General features: G+C 39.3%; 1 protein-coding gene across 4 annotated transcripts in view; it reads left to right on the forward strand.

Moving 5' to 3' along the window:
• Positions 1 to 2,384: 2,384 nt before the first annotated feature.
• Positions 2,385 to 27,649, forward strand: part of trak1a (trafficking protein, kinesin binding 1a) — a 55,896-nt gene continuing 30,631 nt past the window's right edge. The window contains exons 1-2 of one of the 4 annotated variants that reach the window (XM_041792810.1): positions 2,385 to 2,596; positions 16,870 to 17,064. Coding sequence is in view for 3 of the 4 variants with exons in the window: in XM_041792811.1 (XP_041648745.1) it covers positions 9,346 to 9,349; positions 16,870 to 17,064 (199 nt within the window). In the remaining variant the exon portion in view is untranslated. Of the gene's footprint in view, positions 2,597 to 9,185; positions 9,350 to 16,869; positions 17,065 to 22,934; positions 23,224 to 27,649 lie in introns of those variants that run through there. The other 3 variants (XM_041792811.1, XM_041792808.1, XM_041792809.1) reach the window with 3 other exon arrangements.

Genomic DNA, 27,649 nt, shown 5'->3' on the forward strand with positions numbered 1-27,649 from the left:
AGTTTCTCATCTCATGTACTTTCCAACAAAAACAAGCAATAGTTCATTCTATACTATAGCCAACACAACATTAGATTAAACCAGGGCTGAACAATTGTGGAAAAAAATGTAATTGTGATGATTTTGACTCATTTTGCAAATTAGATATGAACTGTTGTAATAAAGGGAATGATATATTTATATAACTCTCATATTTAACAAGAAAAACATACAAAAATGAAGAAAATATTTTTTTTTCGTACACTAATTTAAAAATATGCCACTAGAAAGATTATATGATATGTAGGCTAATGCATAATGCCTCTGCTGCAAAAAAAGTTTCAAACTGGTATTTTGACTCAAATTTCAGGTTAAAGAAATATTGCACTTTCTGGGATTTGAAAATTGCAGCAGGCCACATTGCGATTTAATCTAATTTGCAATTAATTGCCCAGCCCTACTTATAACACCACACCATGCCACAACTACATGGATACATTTTCATTAGTCAGATTCATTGCACGTCTTTAGGGAGTATGGAAAAATTGTATCTGAAAGCCTTGTGGAATAGTTAATTGCATGTAAAACTGAACATTCACTAAACATTCTCTCAGCAATATCAGGGGAAATAAATTCAAAGAAAATGGAAAACCACACCTTTCCTCAAGAGAGAAATTGCAGCTACTATTGTGTTCTTAATCACCGGCTTTATCGTTGTTTTGAAATCCTCCACTTCCTCTCAAAGTAAACCCAGCCCTGTTTATTGTGAGCCAGCTGAAGGACGGTACAGGGCGGGATTGTTGTGGCTAAAACATGTCTGATCATAACGCTGTTGATCCTGGTGCTGTTGAACTTTAATTTGGAAATACTTCACTATTTGGTCAGCAGCACTACTGTAGATATATCAGCAGCATTCATTCAGGGCACAGACTGTGAAGTGTTTCAAAGGATCGAGCTTCTGACCCACTTCAGTCTGTCATGTCTCTGCAGTCACTGTATGTCTCGTTGTCATTAGCAACAGTGGTGAGGGCTTTTGGATTTCCAAAATAATGGAAACGTGTGACCTCAGTTCTGTTTCCCATAAGCCACTGAGTTATGACTAAATATGACTAAAAAGAGTCTGGGATGGAAAAAGAAAGATGTGGAGGGAAGGAGAGATGATTGAACATGAATACAATAAAGGAAAGATCAGAAGAAGAATATAGATATGTGCAAAAAAACAGTTGTGTTGTAATGACGACAGTATGAGATTACACTTCTCACAGCTTGTCTTGAGAGTTGTTGGGTGTATCTGTTCATGTGTTATGAAGTGTTGACTATTAATAGAACCTAAGGCAAGTTCCTCTTTGATGCTGGCCTACAGCCTGCTGAGTGTTATGGTGTTTCTTCTAGCTTATCAGGCACATTTTTGACAGTGCAGTTTGCAGTTTTTTCATCAGTAGTCTGTGTATGTAGTATAGACCCCTAAGGAATAGAAATAATGTTAAAGTACTGTCCGCATGGCACCAAGCCCCTGAAATTTGGTTACAGTAGCACATTTTTGTGGCCCAAAGTGAAATTGTAGTGAATGTATTGCAGAAAAGGCAATTTAACTCTGTCACACTGCTTGTGACACACCTAAATAAGCCATGATATAATTTAAAGAATATGATTAGCTAATGTATTTAATCAAAATTAGGTTCTTACACAGAGTAACACAGAACCTACTCTGTCTAGAGTACCTGCCACATGTACACTATGGCATCCATGCAGTCACAGTTGTTCTAATCTTTATTCACAGATCCTACATGGAAATGAAGAATCATTACACAGGAGCCGTGATTTTCACTAACTTAAGTGTTTTGTTTCCATTTGTAGTGAATTTTTAATCCAAGCTGTGTTGACCGATCAGCAGGCTTCGAGAGAATGTAAAACCGATCTGAAAAGAAAAGGGGTTTTTTTCTTTAAATATTTAATTTATGGGGTTGATGTTTCATCATTCATCTAACAGAAACCAACAATAATCTAAAGTAGGCTTTACCTTAGAATAATACAAGGATGTAATTTAGTACAATGCAAATTTTTTGTTTTAGACTATAATAAAAAAATAGTTTGTGTGTGGATCACTAAAGTTCCATCATAGAGACTACACGAACGGTTTGTTACAATGTTTATGTACAGACAGAATTTTCTGTATTTTTTCCTAACTTTACATCAAAATTATTAATGCCTCTCTTTCTTTCTCTTTCAGGTATGCAGTAAATAACCTCTCCACATTCAACTGAGTGTTTCTCTCTGTCACCTCCACCTGCCCTGTGCTCCAGACATCCTCCACAGTCCAATAATGCCCTCAAGACAGATCTAATTCATTGGCAAGTCCAAGTCCTGTCCATGGCTTGTCATGTTTTAAAACGTTAACCACTCAGCGCCAAGCTGGACCCGAAGATTTTGCATCCCCAGACCTGCTCCTCTGCCCCGACCCCCGGACGATATCCTGAAAACACAGCGCTGCTCCAAAACACAGGGCTCCTATTGGTCAGCGAAGAGGAGGAAGAGGAGGAGTATGTCAGTGATGCAAGTCTACCAGCTGCACTGCAGGAGTTCACAAACAACTATAGAGATGCAGAGACCATCACTGGTAATGTTGCACTCGTTTAAACGATTGGTTGTTATAATTTACAAAAATCAGTTATTGCTTCCCTAATAAATACATTATGGGGCTAAAATAAATGATCTATTTAAACATGCATCTGATTTGCATTTTTTAAATTAATGAAACCAAAATTCAAAAGTCAAAGTTAAATCAAATCTTTGTCCATATAATCCATCTATAACAACCCCAGTTAACCAAAGTGCTATACACGTTTGAACATGAGAAAAATGAACAGGAAGAAACAATAATAATAACAAAAAGTCAAATTCAAGAGATATGAATGGTTTGTATAGTGTGAGAATAAGCATCCCTTTAATGACACTGTGTACTGAGGGAGTTTGTGTAGAGAGTGTGATAGTGAGAGTCCTGAGGAGCTGTGAGAAAGTGTCTTCTCTCTGTGACCCGCTCTAATGTCACATCCTGTCAGTGAAGCAGCTCCAGGGGGCCTCAGCTCTCTCTCTATGAGCCTGCATGCTACAAAAGCTCCCAGGGGACTCTCTGTCAACTCTTTCACTCATTCCTCTCCTCTTTTCCTCCCACCACTCATCCTTCTCTCCATGGAGCAGAGGGACACTTGTGTGCTGTTGTTGTTGGTTTCGCTGTGCTGTTCTCCATCTTCTTTCTCTTTACAGTCTGAATGAGCCGTCTGGACCAAGCGTCTGGCTTTTAACAGCTGAAATGATAGATCATGAATTTTTCATTGATATTGATTCATTTTTTTTGCGCTGCTAATGAGGCAGAAGTGTACAAACATAAACTGAAGACCACCAGCTCTTAATTTTATGAATCCGGAGGAGTGAGCTGAGACTGTACATGGCCATTAGACGAAAGGATTCGTCCAGTACACCATCTTACCATGAAACTCAGCTGACATCTGTTAAATAAGGAGCTGAGAAGGAGTAAGGAAAGGGCCCCAAGGAGGGTACAGGGAGCTGAAAACTGCCTGGCAAAAAGCCATTTCAGCAAGGCCTTAAGGGATGCCAAGAACTTGTTCAGCAGCAGACCGATTCCAGCAGTGATTGAGACAATAGCAGTTTTTTTACATGCACAAACAGGAAAAAAGAGCCTTCCTGTACTTTCCTGTATTACACAACCTCAAGTACTTAATCATGAACCCACTTACCTTTATTAGTTTAAATAAGGAATTAAGAAATCTGCAACCTCATATGAATTTTTATACCTAGAAGACCAAGAAACCTGTTTCCAAACTTCATTCATCTATCGTTTCACTGTTCAAAGCAGCTTATTCTTTTACGGGGCCTGTAGCAAGCTTACCTAAGTTTGTATTGGCCAGGATCCAGGTAACATCCGTTAATGCTATTACTCTATATGGTGGTATTTTGTTTGTTGTGTGACTTTCAGCACAGAACCTCTCATAACTGCTGTAGTTCTGTTTTTCTCTAATCTAAACTGCATCTGAATTTCAGATGTAAATGCATCGCTTTTAGATTTTAATGCTGTGATCCCTGCAGACAAAGGGTCGACATTTTGAACAAGAAACAAACCATCATGTTCTTTAAGTGACACCTGTAGTCAGGCAAACAGAAACCAAACATCAATGACATGAAACCTGTATTTTGTAAAACCAGAAGTTGACATCACCTGTTGAGCTAATGGGTACTGTAGTCACATGATAAACACTGAAGTCATTCATAGGAAGTAAAGTTAAAGGAGCATAGGTCAGTGCTGCCATCTACTGGTATATGAGGGTTACTGTTACAAACTTTTCAATTGAATCTATATGAAATTTCATTTTCAGCATTTTGTTCCCTTTCCTCTCTTATGCTCTTGCTTCTCAGTCCGTCCAGTCCCTCCCCCTCATTCTGGTTGAATCCTCACAGAGAGAGAGTGTGTTTGTGTGGAAGTTTGCATGTGTGTGGAAGTCGACAGGATGAATGAGCACAAAAAAGCTGAATGGAGCAGCTCATTGCCATGGAGCGTTTCCTAGGCGTGAGGTGAACTCTCCGTGGTGACTGGCCAGCAGTGATGTAAAGAGTTGAGTAACTGTGAAATTATGGGATGCTCGGTGAGGAGAGAGAGATCAGGAACAAACAGACGTACAGACAGGAGGAAACAGGAGTTATGTAAGCAGACAAACAGAGTAGAATTCAAATTGCTGAGTCGGCTTGCTCACTCTGAAGCAATTACATCATGCAAAACCTTCCATTGTGCCGTGATGATGAGGGAATCTCGCTTCTTTTTAGATGTTTTCATTATCACACAGAGCAGAGAGAGCTAAGACACAGGAGACTGAAACTGTGATGACAAGATGCTGCCAGTCTGTCTGTGTTGTAAACTTTATTGGATGAGTCTTTAAATTTGTAGTATGTTTAATGGACTCTTGGTCTGTCAGATGTGTGCTACCATGCACAGTAACTCTGGGTTGCCATAGTTACTGTGTTTTTAGTTCATGAAAAGTCTGAATCATCCGAGATAGACCGAACACAAGGAGACTGGCTGGCTGCACACGAGACAGAGCAGGCCAAACTGCATTGTTTGTTGGTTGCAGAAACCTTTCTTTACTATGCTGAAAAAATATTCTTGGAGTTGTTAGAAGGTCTTGTGCAAGTGAGTGTAACATCCTCAAATTGTACCGAATTATGTCCAGAGGCAGCGTATTTCATTATGCCCTGTAACTAACTAATGGTGATTACTCTTTTTCGTCTATCTTTGTTACTCTGGGTTGTTTTTAGGCTTTTGAAGGGGATGTGAGCATGTGCAGCTGCATGTTTCTACATCTGATACAGCTGCCTGTCCTGTCATGTAGTTGCTTACCAGCTTGTTTCAAGAGCTCACGTCTTACTGAAACTTTGCAACAGGAACTATCAGTGCCTGCCACATTATATTTCAGATAATCTTTTCATGAATTTTCTGTTACCTTTTTCAGAAAATCGAGGCTAAAGTTCACCCAAGGTCCCTCACAGCAGGAGACAATTCCTGTTGAACAGGGGAGGGCGTCTCAGGAGGCATTGTGATGAGGAAACAGAGTCTAATGTTATGAGGGCAGTTTTTACCTTTATATTAATACTGAAGTGTGTAGTTGGACATATTCACAGTATTTTAAAAAAGAGTAGTGTACATTATAGTGAACAGGGGACAGTCATTTTCATTACATGCACACTGATTGCACCGGTCACATGCCTGGATATCAACATTAGCACCTTCTCCCACTCACTTGGGATGGATTTTCCTTATAATTTTAATGCTGCATTCATAACAATAGACTTTTGGACACTGTATTTACCAAACTGCATACCTTTGCAAGTGTAATTGTAGTATACTTGTATACTGCAGATCATATTTGGCTTTTAAATGGACCTCAGTTTATTGATTTTCCAGATCAACATAATTTTTTTAACACTGAAGGTTCCCACTTGGTTCACACACTGACTCACCCCATCTTCATGTTTAAAATTTGATAAGATGCTGGCTGTAAAAAGAAAGGACACACAGTGGTGTAAAATACAGCCATTTTTGTTGCAGCTAACCCATAAAAATTCTTGAAATTTCCAGGATTTTTGCAGTTGTTCAAAAGCAGTATGTCTCTCCTATATATTATTTGAAAATCCCACGGAATGTCCAGCCACCAATTAGAAACACCAGCCCAAGCACAGTTACAAAAACACTATATGGACAAAAGTATTCAACTGCCTGACCCTTACACTGACTGTAATGGTATTGTATTCAAATACATGTACTTATATGGAGTTGGACCCTCTCTTCCTGCTTAAACAGCCTCTACTCTTCTTGAAAGACTTTCTACAAGATTTTGGAGTGTTTCTGTAAGAATGTGTGCCCATTTACTCTGTAGAGCATCTACGAAGTTAGGCATTGATACTGGACGGGAAGGCCTGACTCACAATCTCCGTTCCAGTCCACACTTGAAGTCACTGAGCTCTTCAGAATGACCCATTTTTCTCACAAATGTTTGCAAATGGAGACTTCATGGCTAGGTGCTTGTTTTTTGTACACTTGTGGCAACAGGTTTGATTGAAACACCTGAATTTATTAAATAACAGGTGTGGCTAAATACTTTTGTCCATACTGTGTATGGGAAACTGACAGATACTTTTCTCTCATAGGGTCAAACATAGCATGACTTTTGATTATCAAAACAATTTGACCATTAAGCATCAAAGCCATGTGTACAGTACCTCTCAATGCTAGCTGCTGTCATCAGACCATCAGCACTGTCAAGTCTGCCAATTTGTGTTGTAATGGTTGGCACGATGCACCAGTAGACTCTCAGTAATGGGTGGATTCAGAGTCCATGCCACAATAAGAAAGAACAAAGCAGTGTGACAGGTTATATAATATACTTTTCAATACTTGACTATTTTGAACCATCTGTATGAGAGGCAGAATTGATTTATTAAACAACAGAATGACCCACAAATGTTAAACAGCATTCTTTTTTCTAAGCTGTTGCCAGTCTCTATTCAAGATGTAACCAGTGAGGAATTACATTCACAATCTTGACTCAGAATGACCCGGCTGGTGACATTTGAACACCTCAGTCAAGTCTCCCACACTGACATCCTGCAGGCTGCCACAGATACTTGACCAAGCTGACGTGTTCTCTTGTAAGGCATGGTCTGACCCTCTGTGACCAGCGGCAGCTTTTAACTGTACTTAAAGCTGCTGAAGTCTAATTGTGGACAGAGTTGTTAGTGCAGCCTCATGAGAACAGTATTGATCTTTGGGTTGTGTGGCTTTAATGGGGCTCTAGGTGTAAGCGTGGTAGGAGTGAATAGGTTAAAGTTTGGCCTAATGAGGCCATTGTTAGGATGCATCTAATTTAAAAGAAAAGGAAAGGGAAAAGCTGCGTACACCTTCTCTTCTTTACATTTTTAGTGATTTTCAGAAATTAGATTGTTATTCTAGATGAAATGGAAACATGGAAGACTTGGAAAACTGAAAAAAATTAGCTTATTTCTTGCCTAAATTTCAATTGACTTACTTTTCTGTACCCAAAGTGGATTGGCCAGTGTTATGTTGTCCTTTGTTACAAGCAGTAAGATCAAACAAAGTATAAAGCCCCCAAAGACCACCAACACCTCAATAAATGCTGTTATGTGTTTGGGCAAGTTTGCCAGTCACTGCACATATCAATTTATAACTAAAACTTGTTTCCTTATCTCCACAATGATAACCAAAGGGCAATAAAATGTATTATGACTGTGCCAGAAAATACACCAATAGTAGTAATAATACCAGACATTTTTGACCAGGATGGCTCTGCTGAAGCATTAACTTGTGAAGGGGGAAATGTAAAAACTCTCCAATTCCTGTAGTGTCCACTTGAGGCTGGCTGCAGAAGCTGGCCTGACTTATGACTGTCCTTACACAGAGCTTTGCATGGCAAAAGACCTGCCCTAGCTCTACCTCTTTGCCTGGTGTAAAGTTAACTAAATATTCGGTTTAGGCAGCATTTCAAATGTGGAGATCACCATAGGTAAGCTTCAAAAGACCCTTCGGTCTTTTTTCTAAATAGGTGCCATCACTGAGACTTTGATTGATACTGCTATCAGAGCTGTTCTGATTTGGATACCATTATCAGAAATACGTCCAATACTGCTGAAAATGTGGGTATTGATATTGGTGAGTATATGTAGTTATGCAACGTTTTGTTTAACTTAACTTAAACTGTATATCTATTTTTCTTTGCTGCTTGAAAACACTGCATGCTGGAGCTACCATTATCAGCCTTGCTCATAAATCTTGTGCCTGCTAATTTGTTACATGAATTTAACCATTTAATTGTTTAACCACGCACATCCCTTGAGTCCTGTTAGTTGAAATATTAATCCAATGTCAAAATCTGCTTTGAAATTGCCAGAATCGAAGTTACAAAATGAACAAGCTGACTGGCAGTCATGTTATGATATGTTTATGGTCAGCTCAGTAAAATGACCATTAAGCAGATAGATATAAAATGTCATGATGAGGTCAAATGTTACAGGGAAAACAAATATCAGTGTTTGTCAAGAAATCTGAATAAATGTTGCCACATTAGTCACAGAGATAGTGTAACTCAAGCCTGGTATCAGAATCTGAATCAGGAAGGTAAACATGAAAATAGTACTTTAAAGATTTATCCCAGAGTTAAAGTTTCCTATTGGAGTACATATTACAAACCTAGTGAGCCATGCTGCAAGCATTAAAACTGTGGAACACTTTTGTGTTGTTGGCATTACAAGATTGCCTAACAGTTTCTCTCCCTGCTAAAGTTTATTTTGAAGCAACAATGTTCTTGAACAGCCAGAAAAGCAAACAGTAAGAAGAGCTTCAGGCCTGCACTGACCTGCAGCGTGTTTATTCTGCAGCAGAATCAGAGGGAGTGTGTTTAGTTATCTTGTTGGTGGAAGAATCCAGCTGGGTTTGTAGCTGTCACAGTCAGGGAGACGGATAGGGAGAGAGAGGGGGAGTAAGTGCGGGGCAGTCTATGTGGCTATCGTCATTGGCATGTCAGGCATGACGAGCCAGTTTGGCTCGGGTCTCATACTCTTCACTCCTCCCTCCCTTTTCCTCTCTCTCTCTGTCTCCTACAGTCAGTGCCGTCCTCTGAAACTTTTAACGCCCTCTCTCTCTCATGTTCTTCCTGTATCTCACCCTCCCAACACGCTTCTTTCTCTCTCTCCTCTCTGTTATTTTGTACGACCTTGCTCTCTCCTGGTCCAGTGGAAAATGTGATTGGGGACAGGAGAGCCGGTGGTTGTCGGGCGTCAGGCACCATGAGTGAGTACAGTGTGCACAGTTTGGTTTTCTGTCAGCTTCAGCTACTGTTTGTGACAAGTTTATGACAAGTCTGCCAAACATCTGGACAGCGCTTCTCTCTTCTGCCTTTGTTGTTTGAACTTTTGAGCTGTCTTCTTGTCTATCTGTGAATCAGTCTGCTGTTTTCTCCTTTTTTGGACTTGTAGTTGAGGGAGCTTTTGGGATTTGCCCTCAAGAAAATGTCCTTTCATGCCTTTCACTGTTGGAGTTTCTAACAGTCTGAGAAAAATCAACCACTAACCTTAAATTGCAACATTTCTGGGTTATAGTGATGTTTTCAGTGTTTCCAGGTTCTACTGTGAATGTGTTCTTAAAGGTCAGCATGGCCAAAAGTAGCCCTCCTTTACTGTACTTGTTTACAGGAGGCAGCCATTTTGGACGTAGAGCTCTTTGTCTTGATTTTAAACTTGAACCTTTCTTTTTAGAAACATCTGTAGACTTTTATCCACCTTTTCTTCAGTCTGACACCACTGTTGAATCATGAGCCAGCTCATGAGCTTGTACACCCTTCTTCTTTTCTGTGACCTAATTTAGGTTGTCAGTGTAGTGATACTACACAGTGATGTTGTTAGAGCAGTGTTTGCTCTTGTGTGGGTTTACAGACAGCTTTTGTCTTGACACTGGCACCTCTGCTTGATCTTTGTATTATTTAATTGTTGTTACCTAATATGACCAATTTTCTCCTTTATTTGTATCTGTTCTACACTCACCGTTCATTTTATTAGGTATACCTGCTCACGCTCTTTAACACAATTGCCTAATCAGCAACATGGGAGTAACTAATGCATTGAGGCATGTGGCCATGGTCAAGATAATAAAGATGTGAATCTTTCAGTATCTCACAATTTGATTCTTATTCTGGGGTCACGATGTGATTCAGAATCAATTTTTGATTCAAACCAATTCCTGATTGGCAACACATTCCCTATTTCTTATAAAGTGGTGATAATTTCAATATCTACTCCAGTCTGTTGTGCACTCAGGGATTGTTAATAATGAGTTCATATTAAAAGCTTAACAAAATATGTTCAAGATAATGCTTTTATCTGCATATTTGTAGTGTTTTAGCAGCTAATTACAATAATAAAAAATATAGCATTTTATGCATACTTAGGCAGTATGTAAGTGTGTCAGGTAATAATGCAAACATCGCTGATACTGGGAGCTAGCGCTGCTAATGCTTACAGGGCAGCATACTTCCTCCTGCAGCTGAGACGCCACAGGTAGTAAAATACCAGCAGTGTGTCTGATTTTGAAAATGCACTCAGCATGTGATAAAGTACGCTTAAGAATATAGATTCTTTGAAATATTAAAATAAATTCGGAATCATAGAAATTAGCAAATGCAGTTCTGATGTGCATTGATTTTTCATCTACAAGACATTGTGCTGAAGTTCAACCTAGCATAAGAGTGGGGAAGAGAGGTGATTTAAGTGAGTTTGAATGAGAGTAATGTTGCAGCAGAAATCAAGACTCATCAGACCAGGCAACATTTTTCCAGTCATCCAGTGTCCATGTTTGGTGAGTGTATGTGAATTGTAGCTTTAGTCTCCTGTTCTTAGCTGAGAGTATCTGCCATTAACTGGGCATTTTCACGTAGGAGAACTGCTTCTTGCTGGATGTTTTCTCTTTTTTGCACCATTCTGTGGAAAATCTAGAGATGGTTGGACATTAACATCCCAGTAAGGCCGGCCACACACAGCCCTGTTGTAGGCCTGATTTGAGTCCAGATTTGCCTCCCCAAATGATCTTGGAGGCGGACCCTGAGTGGAGGCTCGTTATTTGTCTGAATAATCCTTAAGTGTGTGGTGTCAACACAATTATTTTACTGCCCCAAATCAACCCGTAGCCTACCAGTCCCTGAATCGCAAATAATAAACACGTTTGATATTTGCCATTCTAGTTGTGATGCCTCCAATGACTCACACCAACCAATGATAGCAAGCAGACCGGCCAGCGTCACCAGCTGGATGTTATGTACTTTCACTGCTCACAAACATAAACAAAACTGTCCCTTCATTCCAGCCAAGATGTAATTCGGATTCTTTTCCTTGTTTTGTGATTTTTGCTGCAACTGTGACACATGCCAGGACAGCCTGTTGAGGAGGGACAGCTAGCCGAGGATGTTGATAGTAGTCCATGTTTGTTATTCTTCTAAAATCACATTTGATCACATGAGATTCTGTGAACTCTCTTGTGTGGTGAAACTTCACTCTGAGATGTGTGGTCTCCAGAGATCTGACAGTCTGACTGAGTCGTCTAGTGCATGTGTTGAAATTGTGAGGTGAAGAATAATTTGAAAGTGTCAGTGGTCTGTGTTTTATCATCCAGTGTGTGGCCAGCCTAACTCAGTAAAATATTCAGAACAATATGCCTTGCACCAACAACCAGGACATGCTTTAAAGTCACTAAATCACCTTCTTTCCCCTTTCTGATGCCCAGTTTGAACTTCACCATGTCTACATGCGTCTTTGTGATTGGCTGATAAGATATTTGCATTAGTTTAGTATGTGTGCCTAATAAGTGAGCACCCTAGTCTTATATTTGAACTTAAACTTTCCTCCTCTAATGGCTGCTATCACTGCTGCTAATGACCCTTCAGGTTGTCTTCTCTGTGCCGGTGTCTATATTTAAATCTGAATGTCAGACTTGAACTTGAATTTCTTTTGGTTATTTGGCCAAAGCTTTGCTGCTTTTCACAAGATCATGCCTCTATGATACCAGCTGTGGTACCAACGAATCAGTCACAAGCATAAGATAAGAGTTGTACGTAAAGTAGTCCTTTTGATGCTCATTGTGATCCCAAAAGATGTAATGGGATAAGGTATATTACATAAAAATACAGACTGAGAACAGTAATGGGGTACAAAAGTCAACAACAGAAAAAAAGTCGATGTTTAAATAATTCTCCTCCATAATTTGAAGAAATACACTGTCAGAACATACCTTAAAAATTGAAAAATTAACTTTGTTTTGACTAAATTCACTACAGACACGCGCACAAATTCTCACTCTTTTTTTTTGTCTCCACTGACCTTTTGTCTGCACACATGGCACACAGGCCTTTGTGCTATTTTTATCCTTCCCCACATCCTATCAGTACTGTATTTAGGAGCTGAAGTTCAGTGGATAGATCTTGAATAAGTACAGAGGAGGACATTTGGGATGCAGGCCAGTGACTTTGTCCTGTTCATATGTAGCTCCTGGTATAATATATATTTTTGACACTTAGAGATTTGCCATGAATCTTCAGCTACACTCCTGGTTTTGAGAGACAGTTAGTTGAAATACAGAAAGGCCTTTTTATATTAGGAAGTAATAGACTTGACATAACCTCAGGGGTAAAGTGTTGGTAAAACTGAGGGAGACTATTAAAACAGTGACAATGGATGATAATAGTTAAAATGGTTTATAAAGCTGCTGATCTTCTGTAGGGCTACACAGTATATACTTGTTTGATAATGGTTGATAATTAAAAAAAAAACAAGTTTTATTGGTGTGGCATGTTTTCTTTTGTTTGATTGGTCAGCTGATAAAAGATAGGAAATCTAGGGATAGAGCAGGGAAAGACATGCACCAAACATGCGCAGAGATCGAGAATTGATCCAACCAGCAGGACTGCAGCCTCTCTGGGTGCCTGTTCTACCCACTGAGCTACACAGATGCCCAAAAAAACAAACAAACAAACAAAAAGTTGATTTCTAAGGTTGACAGCTATGCTCTACAGCAAAGCTTCTTGAGCCTCATGATCCATCACTACCCCCTTAATGAAAAATCACCAGCCCAAACTCAGAAGATTTTCAATTACAAATGTTTTGTAATGAAAAAATATTGTTACACATTGTAAAGATCTGACATTGTTTAACTGATGCAGTGTGAAGTTGGATTATAGAATGTAATTATCTGACTTTAAACTAGTCAGCTAAATGTAGTTATATTTTGGGTTTAATCACATAGCCTATCCGATGGAGGAGGTGGAAAAGTACATAACTATTGTAACTCATAGCAAGGCAGTGCATGCTGATGAAGAATATGCACTATGCATCCTTAGGAACACCTAAAGTAATAGGTGGAATTGCTAACTCAATGGCTAACCCCACTCATGGTGCAAATGTGTATCTCTTATCAAAAACAACAACAACCCACCAGATACATCAGCAAATAACCCTAATTAGAGACCACTGTACAACAGGTGACAACCAAACACAACTCAACACTCAGCCTAAAGGCATGATGAAGAACAACAGCTGTTTTGGGATATACAGTGGTGTGAAAAAGTATTTGCCCCCTTTCTGATTCCTGGGTTTTTTGCATATTTATCACACTTAAATGTTTCAGATCATCAAACCAATCTTTATATTTCACAAAGACAACCCAGGTAAATGGAAAATGCAGTGTTTGAATGGTTATCTAATTTTTCAAGGGGGGAAAAAAAATCCAAACCTATCTGGCCCTGTGTGAAAAAGTAATTGCCCCCTGAACCTAATAACTTGTTGTGCCACCCTTGGCAGCAATAACTGAAATCAAGCATTTGCGATAACGGGTGATGAGTGTTTCTCATCACTGTGGGGGAATTTTGACCCACTCTTCTTCACAGAATTGCTTTAACTCAGCCATATTGGAGGGTTTTCCAGCATGAACTGCCGTTTAAGGTCACACCACAGCATCTCAGTTGGATTTAAGTCCGGACCCTGACTAGGCCACTCCAAAACCTTAATTTAGTTTTTTTTGAGCCATTGAGAGGTGGACTTGCAGGTGTATTTTGGGTAGTTGTCCTGCTGCATAACCCAAGAGCGCTTGAGCTTGAGGGCACATACTGATGGCCGGACATTCACCTTCAGGATTTTCTGGTAGACAGCAGAATTCATTGTTCCATCGATCACAGAAAGTGGTCCAGGTCCTGAAGCAGCAAAGCAGCCCCAGACCATCACACTGCCACCACCATGTTTGACTATTGGCATGATGTTCTTTTTATCAAATGCTGTTATTTTTACGCCCAATGTAACGGGACTCAAACCTTCCAAAAATTTCAACTTTTGTCTCGTCAGCCCACAGAATATTTCTCCAAAAGTCTTGGGGATCATCAAGATGTTTCCTGGAAAAGGTGGGATGAGCCTTTTTGCTCTTTTTGGTCAGCAGTGGTTTTGGCCTTGGAACTCTCCCATGGGTGCCATTTTTGCCCAGTGTCTTTCTTGTGGTTGAGTCATGAACTCTGACCTTAACTGAGGCCAGTGAGGCCTACAGGTCTTTGGATGTCATTCTAGGTTCTTTTGTGACCTACTGGATGAGTCATGGTTGCACTCTCAGAGTGTTTTTGGTTGGCCGACCACTCCTGGGAAGGTTCACCACTGTTCCTTGTTTTCTCCATTTGTGGATAATGGCTCTGACTGTGGTTTGCTGGAGTCCCAAAGCCTAGAAAATGGCTTTGTAACCTTTTCCAGACTGATAGATTCAAATCACTTTGTTTTTTCATTTGTTCTTGAATTTCTTTGGTTCGTGGCATGATGTGTTTCTTTTTGAGATCTTGTAGTGTACTTAATTTTGTCTGACAGTTTCTATTTAAGTGATTTTTTGATTCAACACATCTGGTGGTAATCAGGCCTGGGTGTGGCCAGTGAAATTGAACTCAGCTTCCCAAAAACTGTGTTTAATCACAGTAAACTCATGATTTAACAAGGGGGGCAATTGCTTTATCACACAGGGCCAGAGAGGTTTGGGTTTTTTCCCCCCTTAAAAAATTAAATAATCTTTTAAACACTGCGTTTTCCATTTACTTGGGTTGTCTTTGTGAAATATAAAAACTGGTTTGATGATCCAAAACATTTAAGTGTGATAAATATGCAAAAAACTCAAGAATCAGAAAAGGGGCAAATACTTTTTCACACCACTGTAATGTGGAGTCATTCTCTCTCTATGTGCTACTGCAGTTAACAGAGGTGAAAAAGCACAAGAGTATTGTACTCAAATAAAAGTGCAGTTACTCTGGTTAAAACTTACTTAAGTAGAAGTTAAAGTACTGATTTCAAAATGTACTTTAAAAGGTACAAGGACCCAAAAACATGACTCAGTTACAGTTATTTGAGTAAATGTAATTAGCTGCTTTCCATCCCTGTGGACAGGAAATATGCGCCTAGGAACATCAATATTCAAAGCACATAATGACAAAGGCTCTGCAAGGACAAGCATGCATACATTTAATTTAACTCCATTACCTGTAATAAAATAATTTAGCTGGGATTAAGACATCTGGACAAATTAATTTATAAGAAAACCAGTGTTACTTATCTGGAGGACAGAAGATAAATAAGTCAGGATCTAAAAAAAACAACCTAAATCTCTTTGAATCATGAAAACAGAGTGAAATAAAACAAATGTATGTCATTTTTTTGCCATATTTTTTGCAGGCCCATTTGCAACCCACTTTAAAAGCTCACCAGCTTAGTTTTGGGTCCCAAACCATCAAAAAATAAGATATACTGAATGTAGAAATGGATAAGAGTAGTATTTCAGTAGTCACCTCTGTCTTCTAACCTCACTGGCTGTGCTTGTTGAATGATTTCCCAGCTGCTGTGTGTGTTTTTCCCTTTTTCAGCACAGTCAGTCATTCAGTCTGGATTAGAAAACTGTGAGAGACAGCATTGTTAGAGACAGACAGACAGAGAGGCAGAGAGACAGGCAGCAGAGGAGAGGGACAGACGTAGAAACAGGCAGAGAAACAAAGGCCTTTATTTTGACTGCATGATTCTTTGTCTTTGTCAGTTCTGACAGTTCTCAAAGAGCTTTTTTTATTTTACGTTTCTATACATCTCAACACTGAACACTGAAAATGTTAATTTGAGTCCTAAATGAGTGTAAAACTTGTGCTCTGAACATGAGAGGGAACAGAGACAAACATAGCTAAACGCTGAGGTAAGATAATGAAGTTTTCCCAGCAGCTCATAAATGTAGCTCTCTGGTTGACTCAGTGGTTTCCAGCTGCTTTTGACTTTAGATTTGTTGACTTGTTTAGCTGCATGTCAAAGATGACTTCTTGTTTAAGTACTTAGTATCTCTGAGATGAATTTGTAAAAGTGCACTTAAACAGTTCTTTTAAAGTAAGGCCAACTGTCTGATAAATGTTGTTGGTTAGAAAATCATGCGCAGCCCCGATCAGGGTAAGAATTTACTTCAATTAAGCATGGATGCAGTTTGGCAAAATCTGTATTTTTTCTGAGTTTGTTTGTAGTACACAGTATCTGATAGAAGTGTTGGGTTAGTTCATCTTTTTACCACTAGAGGGCGTCCTATGCTTACTGTCCTACCAGGCAGTTGTCTGTAGTTGGGATGGACTTCACATTAGGAAGGAAAGCCCAGTATCAGTTTTAATGCTTAATGCTGAGGAAAAATGACATTTTCCACTGCAAAAAGTTGTTTTCTTCTATTTTATGAATGGAAAAAATGCCAAAGAGCAAAACTAAGAGTCTGTGTCTGTCTTTGTACAGATGTGTGTAACAGTACTGATCTGCCGGAGCTCGAGATTATCAGTTTATTGGAGGAACAGCTGCCCGTCTACAAGCTGAGGGCCGACACCATCTTTGGCTACGACCAAGATGATTGGCTGCGGACGCCGCTGGTGGACCCCGACTCTTCCCTCGACCTGACTACTGAACAGATAGAGGAGACCCTCAAATACTTCTGTAAGTTCATCACATACCCTTCTTTCAACAGCTTTGTGTAAAATGTCAGTTTTCTTTTATACTGATGAGGATTGTTCAAGTACAAATCAAGCTCTATGTCCAAACTAGTGTTTAGGAATTCCACATCAGAAAAAACAAAGATGAATGGCCATGTTTAGAAAACAGTGGTAGCAATGTGGTTAAATACCACTGCATTATGTTTTGAGTTTAAAAAAAAATGTAAAAGCCATAAATTCATGATGTGTTCTTCATCTGCAAATGATCGAGGCATAAAAAAGTAGCTCTGGCTTTGGCCTGAAACTTGAAACTAAAGAGGAGTTAAGTCATAAAATACAGGGCCGGTGTTTTATTTCTACTGACTTTCAGCCAATGATAACCCTTTGAAAGTATGAGCTGTTAATCTGTCTGCCTGTAACATATTTTTCACATATTCACTAATGTCTTAGCCTCATCTTAAAATTTCAGATCCATCTTATTTAGCATGGTTATAACAGACATATAAGGTGTGTGATGTCAGTTTATGACACCTCCAGCCACAAGATGGAGACATTTATCCTGTTAGAAAGAGTCTGAAGAGACACTCATGTAAGCCTACAATGGTTTATTCTGTAATGTTGCTGATCCTTGTTCAGGTGATTTCATGTTTCACTCACTGACCTCTGGATTCAGGCTCCTTAAAACTGTTTAGTGTACAGTTTCCTTATTTAAAGCTTTGAAATCTCTAAAGACCCTATTACACTATACACTCCCATTAACCATAGCCCTTTATTTTGATGGAATGTTTGGACCCAGAAAAGGGAAGGGTTCATATCGTAATCAGGGCAAATAACTGGATGAATTTCTTCAGTCATGTGTGAACTGCTAAGGCCCCCTCAACCAAAAACAGTACAAGCAGTTTAGATCCTTAGTTCTCAACTTGTGGGTCAAGACCAAAATGTGGGCTGCAAAGTTATTTTCAGTGGATCACGGATGTGTGCCTGGAAATAAAATGTAGGGAAAACTATGATGTGCTTTTATTTTGAAGGACGGGCTTCCATCTCCATTGGTTCATCACATCATTTGTTCCATCTCCAGGCTAAACTGCCCCCATTTTAGCAAAAAACTTTTTGATTTGATTGAAAAATGTATGACATGTGTCACAATTTGTAGTTTAGGAGGCAATGGTGGGCCCTGGCGATAGGTCAGTTGAGAACCATTGGTTTAGATCAGGGGTTCCCAAGCTTTTCAGCCAATGACCCTCAAAACAACAGCAGCAGAGACCTGGGACCACCACCTTACCTGGAGGTGGATAAAGCGTACAATGTTGTAGAAAGCATTGTGTACAAATGGACATTTTAGGTACTTTTTGTGCATTTTACTTAAGCAAAAATGTCACTTAATAACGACGTTCTTATTTCAAATTAAACTTATTTTCAAGGTTCAAGCTTGTCTTTATTATCTTCTGAGAGGATAATTTGCTTTAAAACAAATCATTGCTCAAACACAGCCTTTCGCCAGGCCAACAAATAAATACAGAGAACAACAATTAATAATAACTCAGCAATACAGATTAAAATCAAAATAAAAATCATAAACAAGGTCCCAATTCTTCATCCATTTAAAAAGCCAGTGGCAGCTGGGATAAAGGGTTTTGAAGCCTGCATGCAGGCATACTGATTCTGCGGCTGGATGGAAGCAACTTAAACTTTAACAACAGAGGATGGCTGTGATCAGCCAAGATTGACTGGGCCTTCTTTAAAGTCCTCATTCTGTGCAGGTAGGTCAAATCGTTCAGCAATGAACCAACAATTTTTCCACAAACTTTGGAAAATACCCAGCAGTTTTGATTTTTAATGTTGAGGTTCCCACATCAAGAGATAAAAGAGAAGGATAAAACAGATTCAGTAAAACAAGAGCGCAGCACTTTCATAAAAGTAATGTCAACATTTGCATTTTTATTTGAACACATTTCTACATTAACGGATAAATTAACCCTGGGAGGCTACAACCCCCACTTTGGGAACCACTAGTTTAGATGATGGATGTCTGGATTAAAAATGTTTTTATCACATAATTACCAAGCACTCTTTGCACAGTTAAGCACAGCACCACAGCTTAATAAACTGTGGTCTGCACAACAACTGGTTAACATAATGTATTAATTTTTAAGTATTATTATTTATTCAGGAAAGCAGCCCTCTAAGTACATGTGCACAGTCATAACTGTGTAAAATTGGTTCACAATCCCTGTAGGAGGGTCTTATTTCAATCCAGCTCCCCCTTGTTGCAGTATCAGTTATCAATGATCTCATCTAAACTGGTATTTAAAAAAAAAAGATCACATATATCATGCCACACCCTTCTTACTCATTGGTTATTCCCCACTCTCAAATATCTCTTTCCCATAATTGTGATGGTTTTAACATTTTTTCTTGATAATATGAGGTAATAGAAAATAAGAGTTTAAGATGTATCCTTGAGTAATTGGAGAACTACCATAATGATTTAAACATAGAGGGTAGAGATTTCAGATTTATACTGACCTTCAGCAAATAGAGATCAGAGACACATCGTTGGCTGTCTGCCTATCACTGTGTGGGTGTGACAGCTGATTAAAGTTTCCACAACAAACACACCTGATGTGCCCTTGCTTCCTCTCTTCCTCTGTTTTGTATTCCTGCACGTGTCGACTCTTGTCTTATTAAATTAAGAGCTGCCCTGAGGTTGGCGCCTCAGGCAGCTGTAAAACACACACTCCCATTTGCACACAGCCACAAACAAACACACACAGACCCACACAAAACACGTGCACTCAGAAAAACCAGGGGAACGTAGAGTGGGGTTTCTTCACTATCAATAATTCAGTTTAAACTTGTGTCTGCTTGAACGGTGACTCAGGGTAAAATCGAACTCTAAAAGTAGATTAAGCACAGTATAAATAGGCTCAACTGAGAACTGTAACTTCACACTGATGCTCCGTGTTTTTATGGTCACCTTTGCCTTGACATTCATCACAATCATGAAGGCTAAGAGGTGGAGTCAAGGTCATGTTACATAAGAAACAGTGGCAAACTGTTATTTTTTTCTAAAATCATGTTGGTTTTTTATCCGTCTGTATTTATCCCCAGCATTTTTATCTCCATTAGATACAGTATATGGATTTTTTATCCCCTGTAATCCTCACCACAGACTGTATGCATGCTGCTTCTTATTTCTGCCTCAAACAGATGGCTGGGTTTGACACCCTGAGGGTGATGAAAGAGCTGAGAGGTCAGTTGGTTCCTTCATTGACACCCTGGCTCTGTTTGACAGGAGGAGTTTTGAGATCAAGAGACATTTTCTGACACTATATGCCAAACAAAAGGCATCTGACATAGCTTATAGTATATATATGCACATTTTATGCAATAATTTTCCCTGCCAGCTAATCATCTTTACCTGAAGCTCTCATTGGTTGAAATGTTAAACTGCACTACGAATCATAAAGGTAACCCAACGTGCACACTGTTACATCACCAGAGATGATTGGTTTCTTTTGAGCATGTAACCCGTGGCATGTAAGGACATGTTTGGGAGGATGATTACAGGAGGAAACTGACCAATAGGGAGCCACTCCATGTTGTGATGACATCACACCCACATGTCTCATGAAACAGAGGAGAGGGCTTTTCAGATGAGGGATTTTCACATTGTAAACACATGCTGTAATGCCGGTGGAAGTCTGAATTGCAGGTCATGTGACAAAAAAAAAATTCTGGATGAAACTGTTATTAAAAAGGAAATAGAAAATTGAGGGTTGGCCTCCTGCAGCAAGAGAAAATAAATCGTTGAGTGCATTATGATGTTAGTCAGAAACACTACCATCATTTTCTTTTCTCTGATACCACAATCTTATCCTACATTCAGATCTAAACATATAAAATCATTTCTTTAATGTAATGGATTAGAAATAGATGCAATAGGGTCTTAAAGTATACGAAGAGGGTCTTGAAAAAAAGTATTAAAATATACATTTAACATCCGATTTTCTGTATACATCCTCATGCTGCAAGGGGTGAAAAGGCTCAGACAAAGATATGCAGTTGAGCTTGATCTTGGCTGCCAATTGACAAATGTGTGCTTACATCTCTTGACCTTGACTCTGGCCGACCTCCCCCACCCTCTCCAGCCCCACGTTTTGGCACATCAGGCCCTGTGATAAATCCTTAGTTCCTTACATGCCTAGAACTTATGCACGTGACTGTATATTACACAGAAAATGCATGAAGGTTTTATCATTGTTTTCCATTTTTGAATTTGATATTTTAAATTTAGTCTAGGTCTTAGGTTTAAAATCTTCATTACTTTTGACCACTTTTTAAGCTATTTTTTTCTCTTCATGGTTTTCTTATTCTCTTTTGGTTAATACATTTATTCAACTTTAAGTAATTTCAATATTCAATTGTAAAATTAACAAAAATGAAACTGCCAATATTGAGGCACAAACAATACTTTGACTATTTTAAATTATACTGATGAAAATATTGACTTACGTTTTCCCACAAAATCTCTGCTTGTGCTTTGATTATTGTGAAGAAATATTTTTGTCCCATTCAGTGTCCTTGATGAAAACTAAATTTACTTTAGGCCGGAGGTTTCATTGTCAAAGATGCATTTTTCTTTCTCATGGGAAAAAAGGTTGTCAACAAACATTTTCAGTCATATTTAGTCAACAGAATCAGCACTCCTGTTTTCCTTTAGTGCATGCATATTTTCCTATACAAAGGGGGAAAGGTAACTGCATCCGTCCCTAGGGAGGCTGATGTAACCTCACTGTCTTACACACGTACAGTCTTGACCCCTATGGCACATTAGCTTTGTACGGTGCTGTGTGTAAAATCCAACCTGCTAGTAGTGTAACATAATTTCATCTTTAGCCTTTTAGCTATTGGTTCTGGCTTCATATTAGCTTCCCCCCTGGGTTTATGAGATAGTATTAAGCTGTGTTTAATCTCACCAAAATACTTATTTCAAGTCTATGAAGGCAGAGTAAGCTCTTTGACACTGAATTTTGTTTATATTGTCATTGGTATTTAGCAGGTTTAGTCTTATATACCACACACATCATTGCTCCACCAATGCTAGTTTCATCCTCTATTCTCTTATTCCTAGACACTAGTTGTGTTCATTCATTTTTGTTTCGCCACGTCACCTCTTCCAACACTGCTCTGCTTCCCTGCTCACTTCCAGTCTCAGGCCTTGGAGTCTGAGCCTGTTACTATAGCAACCACACAGAAGGACAAAGAGGAGAGGAGGGGAGGGAGATGCTTACATACGAGCGGAGGGTGGGATTAAACCAGGGATTCTTCTCCCTCTGATTGGTAGGAGGCCCCGTCTAACCCGTCCCACTTGGCTGTGTCATGATTATCATCATCTCTGTGGTGCAAAACCCGTGACTGCTGCTCGCTCTCTCTCCCTCACTCTCTCTGTATCCCTGTGATTATTGAGTCATTGTAAGAGATGCGGGGGTCCATGTGCAGAGCTGCTTCTGTCACAGGGAATCTTACACAAGAGAAGACAGCGGTTATAATATGACCTCAGAAAGTCTGAGATGGAGGATGAGCTGGCAGAATGACAAGAAGATATATTAACAGGAAGCTATTAATGGATTGATACATGAGAGAATCAAATCTGGCATGTTTGCTGGAGCTTTGATTATGGATGTAAAGAAAGAAGACCAAAAGAGAGGGTGAGAGACAGCACAGATTGAAGAGCACTGCAGATTCAAAGTTGCATGTTTGCTTAACAGTGAAGAATTAACAAGGAACAAAAGATGCCACAGCTGACGCGAGAGTAACGGTTCAGTGGGATGACGCGCAGAAATGTCACCAACAGCACAACAAATATGGAGCATAATACGCTGACAGTTTGCTGCTAATGACTGAGTGGACATACGATGGGACCTGTGCACCAGCTGGCAACTGCTACGCATGCTGGGATAGCAGGACAGGACTGACTTGCATACATTATTAGTAGCTTGCAAGACCCCAGTGGTTGTCTCTAAGCATGCTGGGACTTTGGGGACAATACAGCGGTCTATCAGAGCAGTGAGGATGAAGAGACGAGGCCAAAGCAGAGGCCAGAGGTTTGTCAAGGCGGACTACTATGAGCTGGACTGGTACTATGAGGAATGCACGGATGGTAAGACAACAGGGTGGTTGAGTTTCATGCAGCTGATTCTGAGTCTTAAAGAGCTGAGTCAAACTATGTTACTGGTTATGTAGAAATATAGAAAAAGTAGTTGGTCTTGTACTGAATAACTGTAACATGTGGTCATTTAAGAATGCATAGTTGATTATTTCAGTCTAAAAACTTTGGTTTACTCTGAAGAAATGCAAAGATATTACTAAAACAACACAAACACCATCTACACCTATACAACAGGTGGGGTGCAAAGTGCATTAGTTTTAGATGTAATGCACTTTGCACCTCACCTGTTGTATAGATGAGGTGCAAAGTGCATTAGATTTAGATGTAAGCCTTTATATAATACAGCTTAAACAGAAGTAGATGTAGATGGAGCTTCTTGGTTCAAAGGTTATAGACTTCAACACTGCTGTGATAATGCCATGCTTACATATTGTAATAGCGTTTAGTGTTGAGTTGCTTGTTTTATAACATCCTTCGCTGACACACAAACGTAGGTTGAAGTGAAATAGTGGCAGAATCAAAATAGACTGGTCAGATTTGAGCAAGTTTGTTGAAACTGAAATCTTTTTCTCACATTCTGAGTAGATATAGTTGAATAATGGTAAATACAAGACACTTTTACCTGACAAGTCAAAATAAACATCTTATTTCAAGACATCACAAGCAAAAGATAGGTCTGAATTACTTATAAGTAAAACGTATCTGCCAGTACAGCAAACCATATGTATGTATTCCTATGATAATTGTTCTTACTACATTAGCAGTTTTTAAACATATTATGAACAGCTCAGGCCTTAGGTCTGCCTGTTATATGTTAAAATAAAAGCGAAACAAGAATATAATCTATTTTATGAACCCTTTAAAGAGAGATTCTGTCCTTTCACTCTGTTTTTCTGCACTAATGGAGAGGTGTCAGAGAGAGGGGCTGCTGCCGACAAAGGAGAACCACCTGAACAGTTTTGTGTTTGGCGCTTTGCTCAAGTGCAAGGCACTAAACACTTTGCCTTAGATCAGTGGCTCTCAACTGGTCTAGCTCAGGACCCACCCCCACCTTTATGATGACATATTAAATACATGACTAACCAGGGACAAAGACTGCAAATTAGCCATGGCTTGAAGTGTTCTATACATTACATCAGTTGCACTCCAATTAGATGCAACAATACTTGTGTATTGTCCCTGAAAAATAAAATGACTAAATAGAGAAGACCCAGATGGAAATCAGATGGATACACATGTTAAGGTTTTAGTTTTATCAGTACAGACATTTTTACTTAATCTTAATAGAAAGAGTTAATTATGAGGTATTTGGATTACAAGAGATAAAATGTCTTATAGTTCCTTGAATTAAGGCTCGTTACAGAGCTGTCTCTTAGTTTTATCCTTATCCCTTAGAATGTAACCTTGTGGATTGACGCTACATCATAAGGCTTCATGCTTCAGAAAGGACAAACACAGCAGTATTAAAGCTGTAGCCACAGCAAGCACTTATTTAAGCTATATACAATAGATTTTGTAACAGGTGCGAAGAGTCAGCTGAGTCAGAGTGGCTTCTAAAATAAGCTTCAGAGTAGACAGAATGACTTGCTCTGAGTGTAGGTGTAGGAAGTAGCATCGGGGATGGTTGTAAATTTGTATGATGACGTTAGACACAAGCTTATCACAGGTGCTGGGAAAGACAGATACCAGATGAGATGGATAGACTCATGGGAGTCACAGGTGGTTTATAATAGGAAGAGACAAAAATAGTCAAAGTGACAAAATAAGCTTAGTTTGACAAGAGAGAGATGAAGCGGTGAAAACATCACTACATCAGGGTGTTACACGTTTTTGCCAGGTCAAAGACATGTAGCGACCTTTGGAATATGTTCATGACATTTCTTTAAGATGTAAACAAGCTAAAATAACACAAAAATTCTCATGTAAACAAACAGCACAAGCAGAAAGATGGCTGCACAGTGGTTGAATTTCCAATTAATCCCAGAATTTGGTGCAGTGATGTGCTGTTATGTAATGTACCCCAGTTTTACTACAGCTTCTTTTGTTATTGTCTCACAGTAGTGGTACTTTGTGATTACATTTCTACTTCTATCCTCAAATACACAGACATAAACACAGCCAGCACATTAGTATGACAGATGCTGTAGGGTCATGTCACATGTGTGACAAACAGCACTGATTGTCTCTCCTATTTTGTTTTTTTTAAGCTGTTGTTTTGGCTCCCTTTCTTTATGTATTATGTAATTTAATCCACTCGTTACACTATAAACTCCAGTGATTGCTTTCTATTTGGCTTAACACAGGTGCTACATTGTGGATTTGATAGTGGTGAGATGGAGAACATGATCTATTAGCTTTTATGTGCTTTATATTATGCATGTGTGCCGGGGATGCTCTGTGGATGATCTTACATAACAGTCTGAGACAGCTCTGCACCTCCCCAATCTGAGCCACGCAGCTTAAACATCTGCAGTGTTGTTTAGCCGTGGCTTTTTGGAGATGGTTTGTTTTCTGCCACACTCTGACAATTAATTTCACAGCTGTATTTGATATTAAAGTGATCAAATAGGAAAATATGAGGGGGTTGTGTAGTATCTTTGATAAATGTCCTGGTGGAGTGGGGAGACGGAAATAGAAAGCAGCTGGTTCTGTGTTATTCTAAGATGTGAAGGGAGGGATGAGGAAGTAGGTTGGCTTATATTTAGCACAAAGATTTGCATGCTGCTGTATGACACCCTCACTGATAGAGGCCTGCCAAACATTCTTTGGCAAACAAATGGTTGGATGGCCGGATGGCAACCAGGGGAGGGGGCTGGGGCAACAGTGGGGCAAGCTATTCCTCTGATGAAGATGTGGCTATGGTTGTCACAATACCAGAGTTTTAAATTTAGTTACAATACAATAGGTTGACCAGGCATCAGAGTGTGGTGAAATTCCCCATTTTAAGAGACCTGTCCCAGCTTTTACCATTCCTGAAAATCTCCCTGATTTTTATTATGAATTTGAAAAAAAGAGTTTCTTTTTGTTTCACTACAGACTAATCAAAACTTCCCCCTGACATACTTCAAACTGATCCACAGTCAAATAAATAATAAATTGTTTACTGTTTTGTCTACACTGTCAGGGTTCTGTTCTCCTAGGCCTCCACCCTTCCCTTCCACCGGGTCTCCATTGCACCTGTGCACCCCACAGCGTGGTGGCTCCCTTTCATCTTTTAGGCCGAGTCCGACCAGGCCCCCAACCAGACACTCGACGTTGTGCTACCCCCTCAACTTGCGTTTTACCAGTTACATTTTTTTTTTTGTGGAAGGCTGCAACAGCAAGAAATGTTTGGTTTTCATTAGCAGTAACTTGATACAGCATCATGGCAGCTCTTTGTTGGAAAATATTCTAATGAAAATAAAATAAAGTAAAATAATAAGTCGTGGATCCAGAATTTATAAAATAACCTATTTTACTTAGTTATTAGCTTTGTATTTCCATCTATTAATGAACAAGTAACATACTCAGTCTCAGAGTAAGGCTGTGTTTGATGCCCCACACAAAACTTTTGTTAAAATTCATGAAACTTTAAGTGTCCACATTTGGTATGTCATCGTGACAATTTGTAGTGCCCACCAAACTGAAGACATCCCTAGTTTTCACTTCAGAAAACTGGTCAAATTACAATATGAGTAGAAATTAAATAATAGAAGCATCTGTTTCAACATAAATACAAATCTTATGTACCCAAGTTAGGATTATTTCTTGTCTTTAATGACCAGAATTGCAAACAGATTTCTGCACACTCTAAATTGTACAAATAAGCTGGCAACTTTTCAATGAAAAAATGGGCTTTAAATAAATAGAATAGAAACATTAATTGTCATTATACAGCTGTACATTGAAAGTGCTTCCTTTGCAACTGTGTCAGACTGGGTGGGGGTTAGCTGCATGTTGCCTTGTCTGCTCCAGTTAAAGGCTCTCATACCAGGCACAAGTGCTGCATGTTGCCATGTCCAGTCCTGTTTTTCTTCATAGGTTTACCTCAGTCAATCTGTAATAAGCGTCCTTATTGATTTTTGTCTTATCTATGATGTAGCTTTCAAACACCTAGTGGAAATGCTGTACACTGTGGGAAAATATTGGGAAGGTTTAACATGGTCAAAAATGAATACCGCCTAATCCTGTTGACATCCTTATGTCTTATGCTGGTGTGTTGGTTATGGTGCGTTTCTACTGAGTAGTCCTATTCAGATTATCATGGTGCAGAATGCATGTATTTGTGTTTCCTTTATCAAAAGTTGGTGAGGGTCTCATAATAAACACGACTTTTTGGCACCCTTCTGTAGTACCTCTCCTAACCTAAGAGAGGAGCTACACAAACAGCAGACACCCTTCAGTCTGTTGACTGGTGAAAAGATTCGTCACTTCCTTC

This window comes from Cheilinus undulatus, linkage group 8 (genome assembly GCF_018320785.1).
Source record: "Cheilinus undulatus linkage group 8, ASM1832078v1, whole genome shotgun sequence".
Taxonomy (NCBI): domain Eukaryota; kingdom Metazoa; phylum Chordata; class Actinopteri; order Labriformes; family Labridae; genus Cheilinus; species Cheilinus undulatus.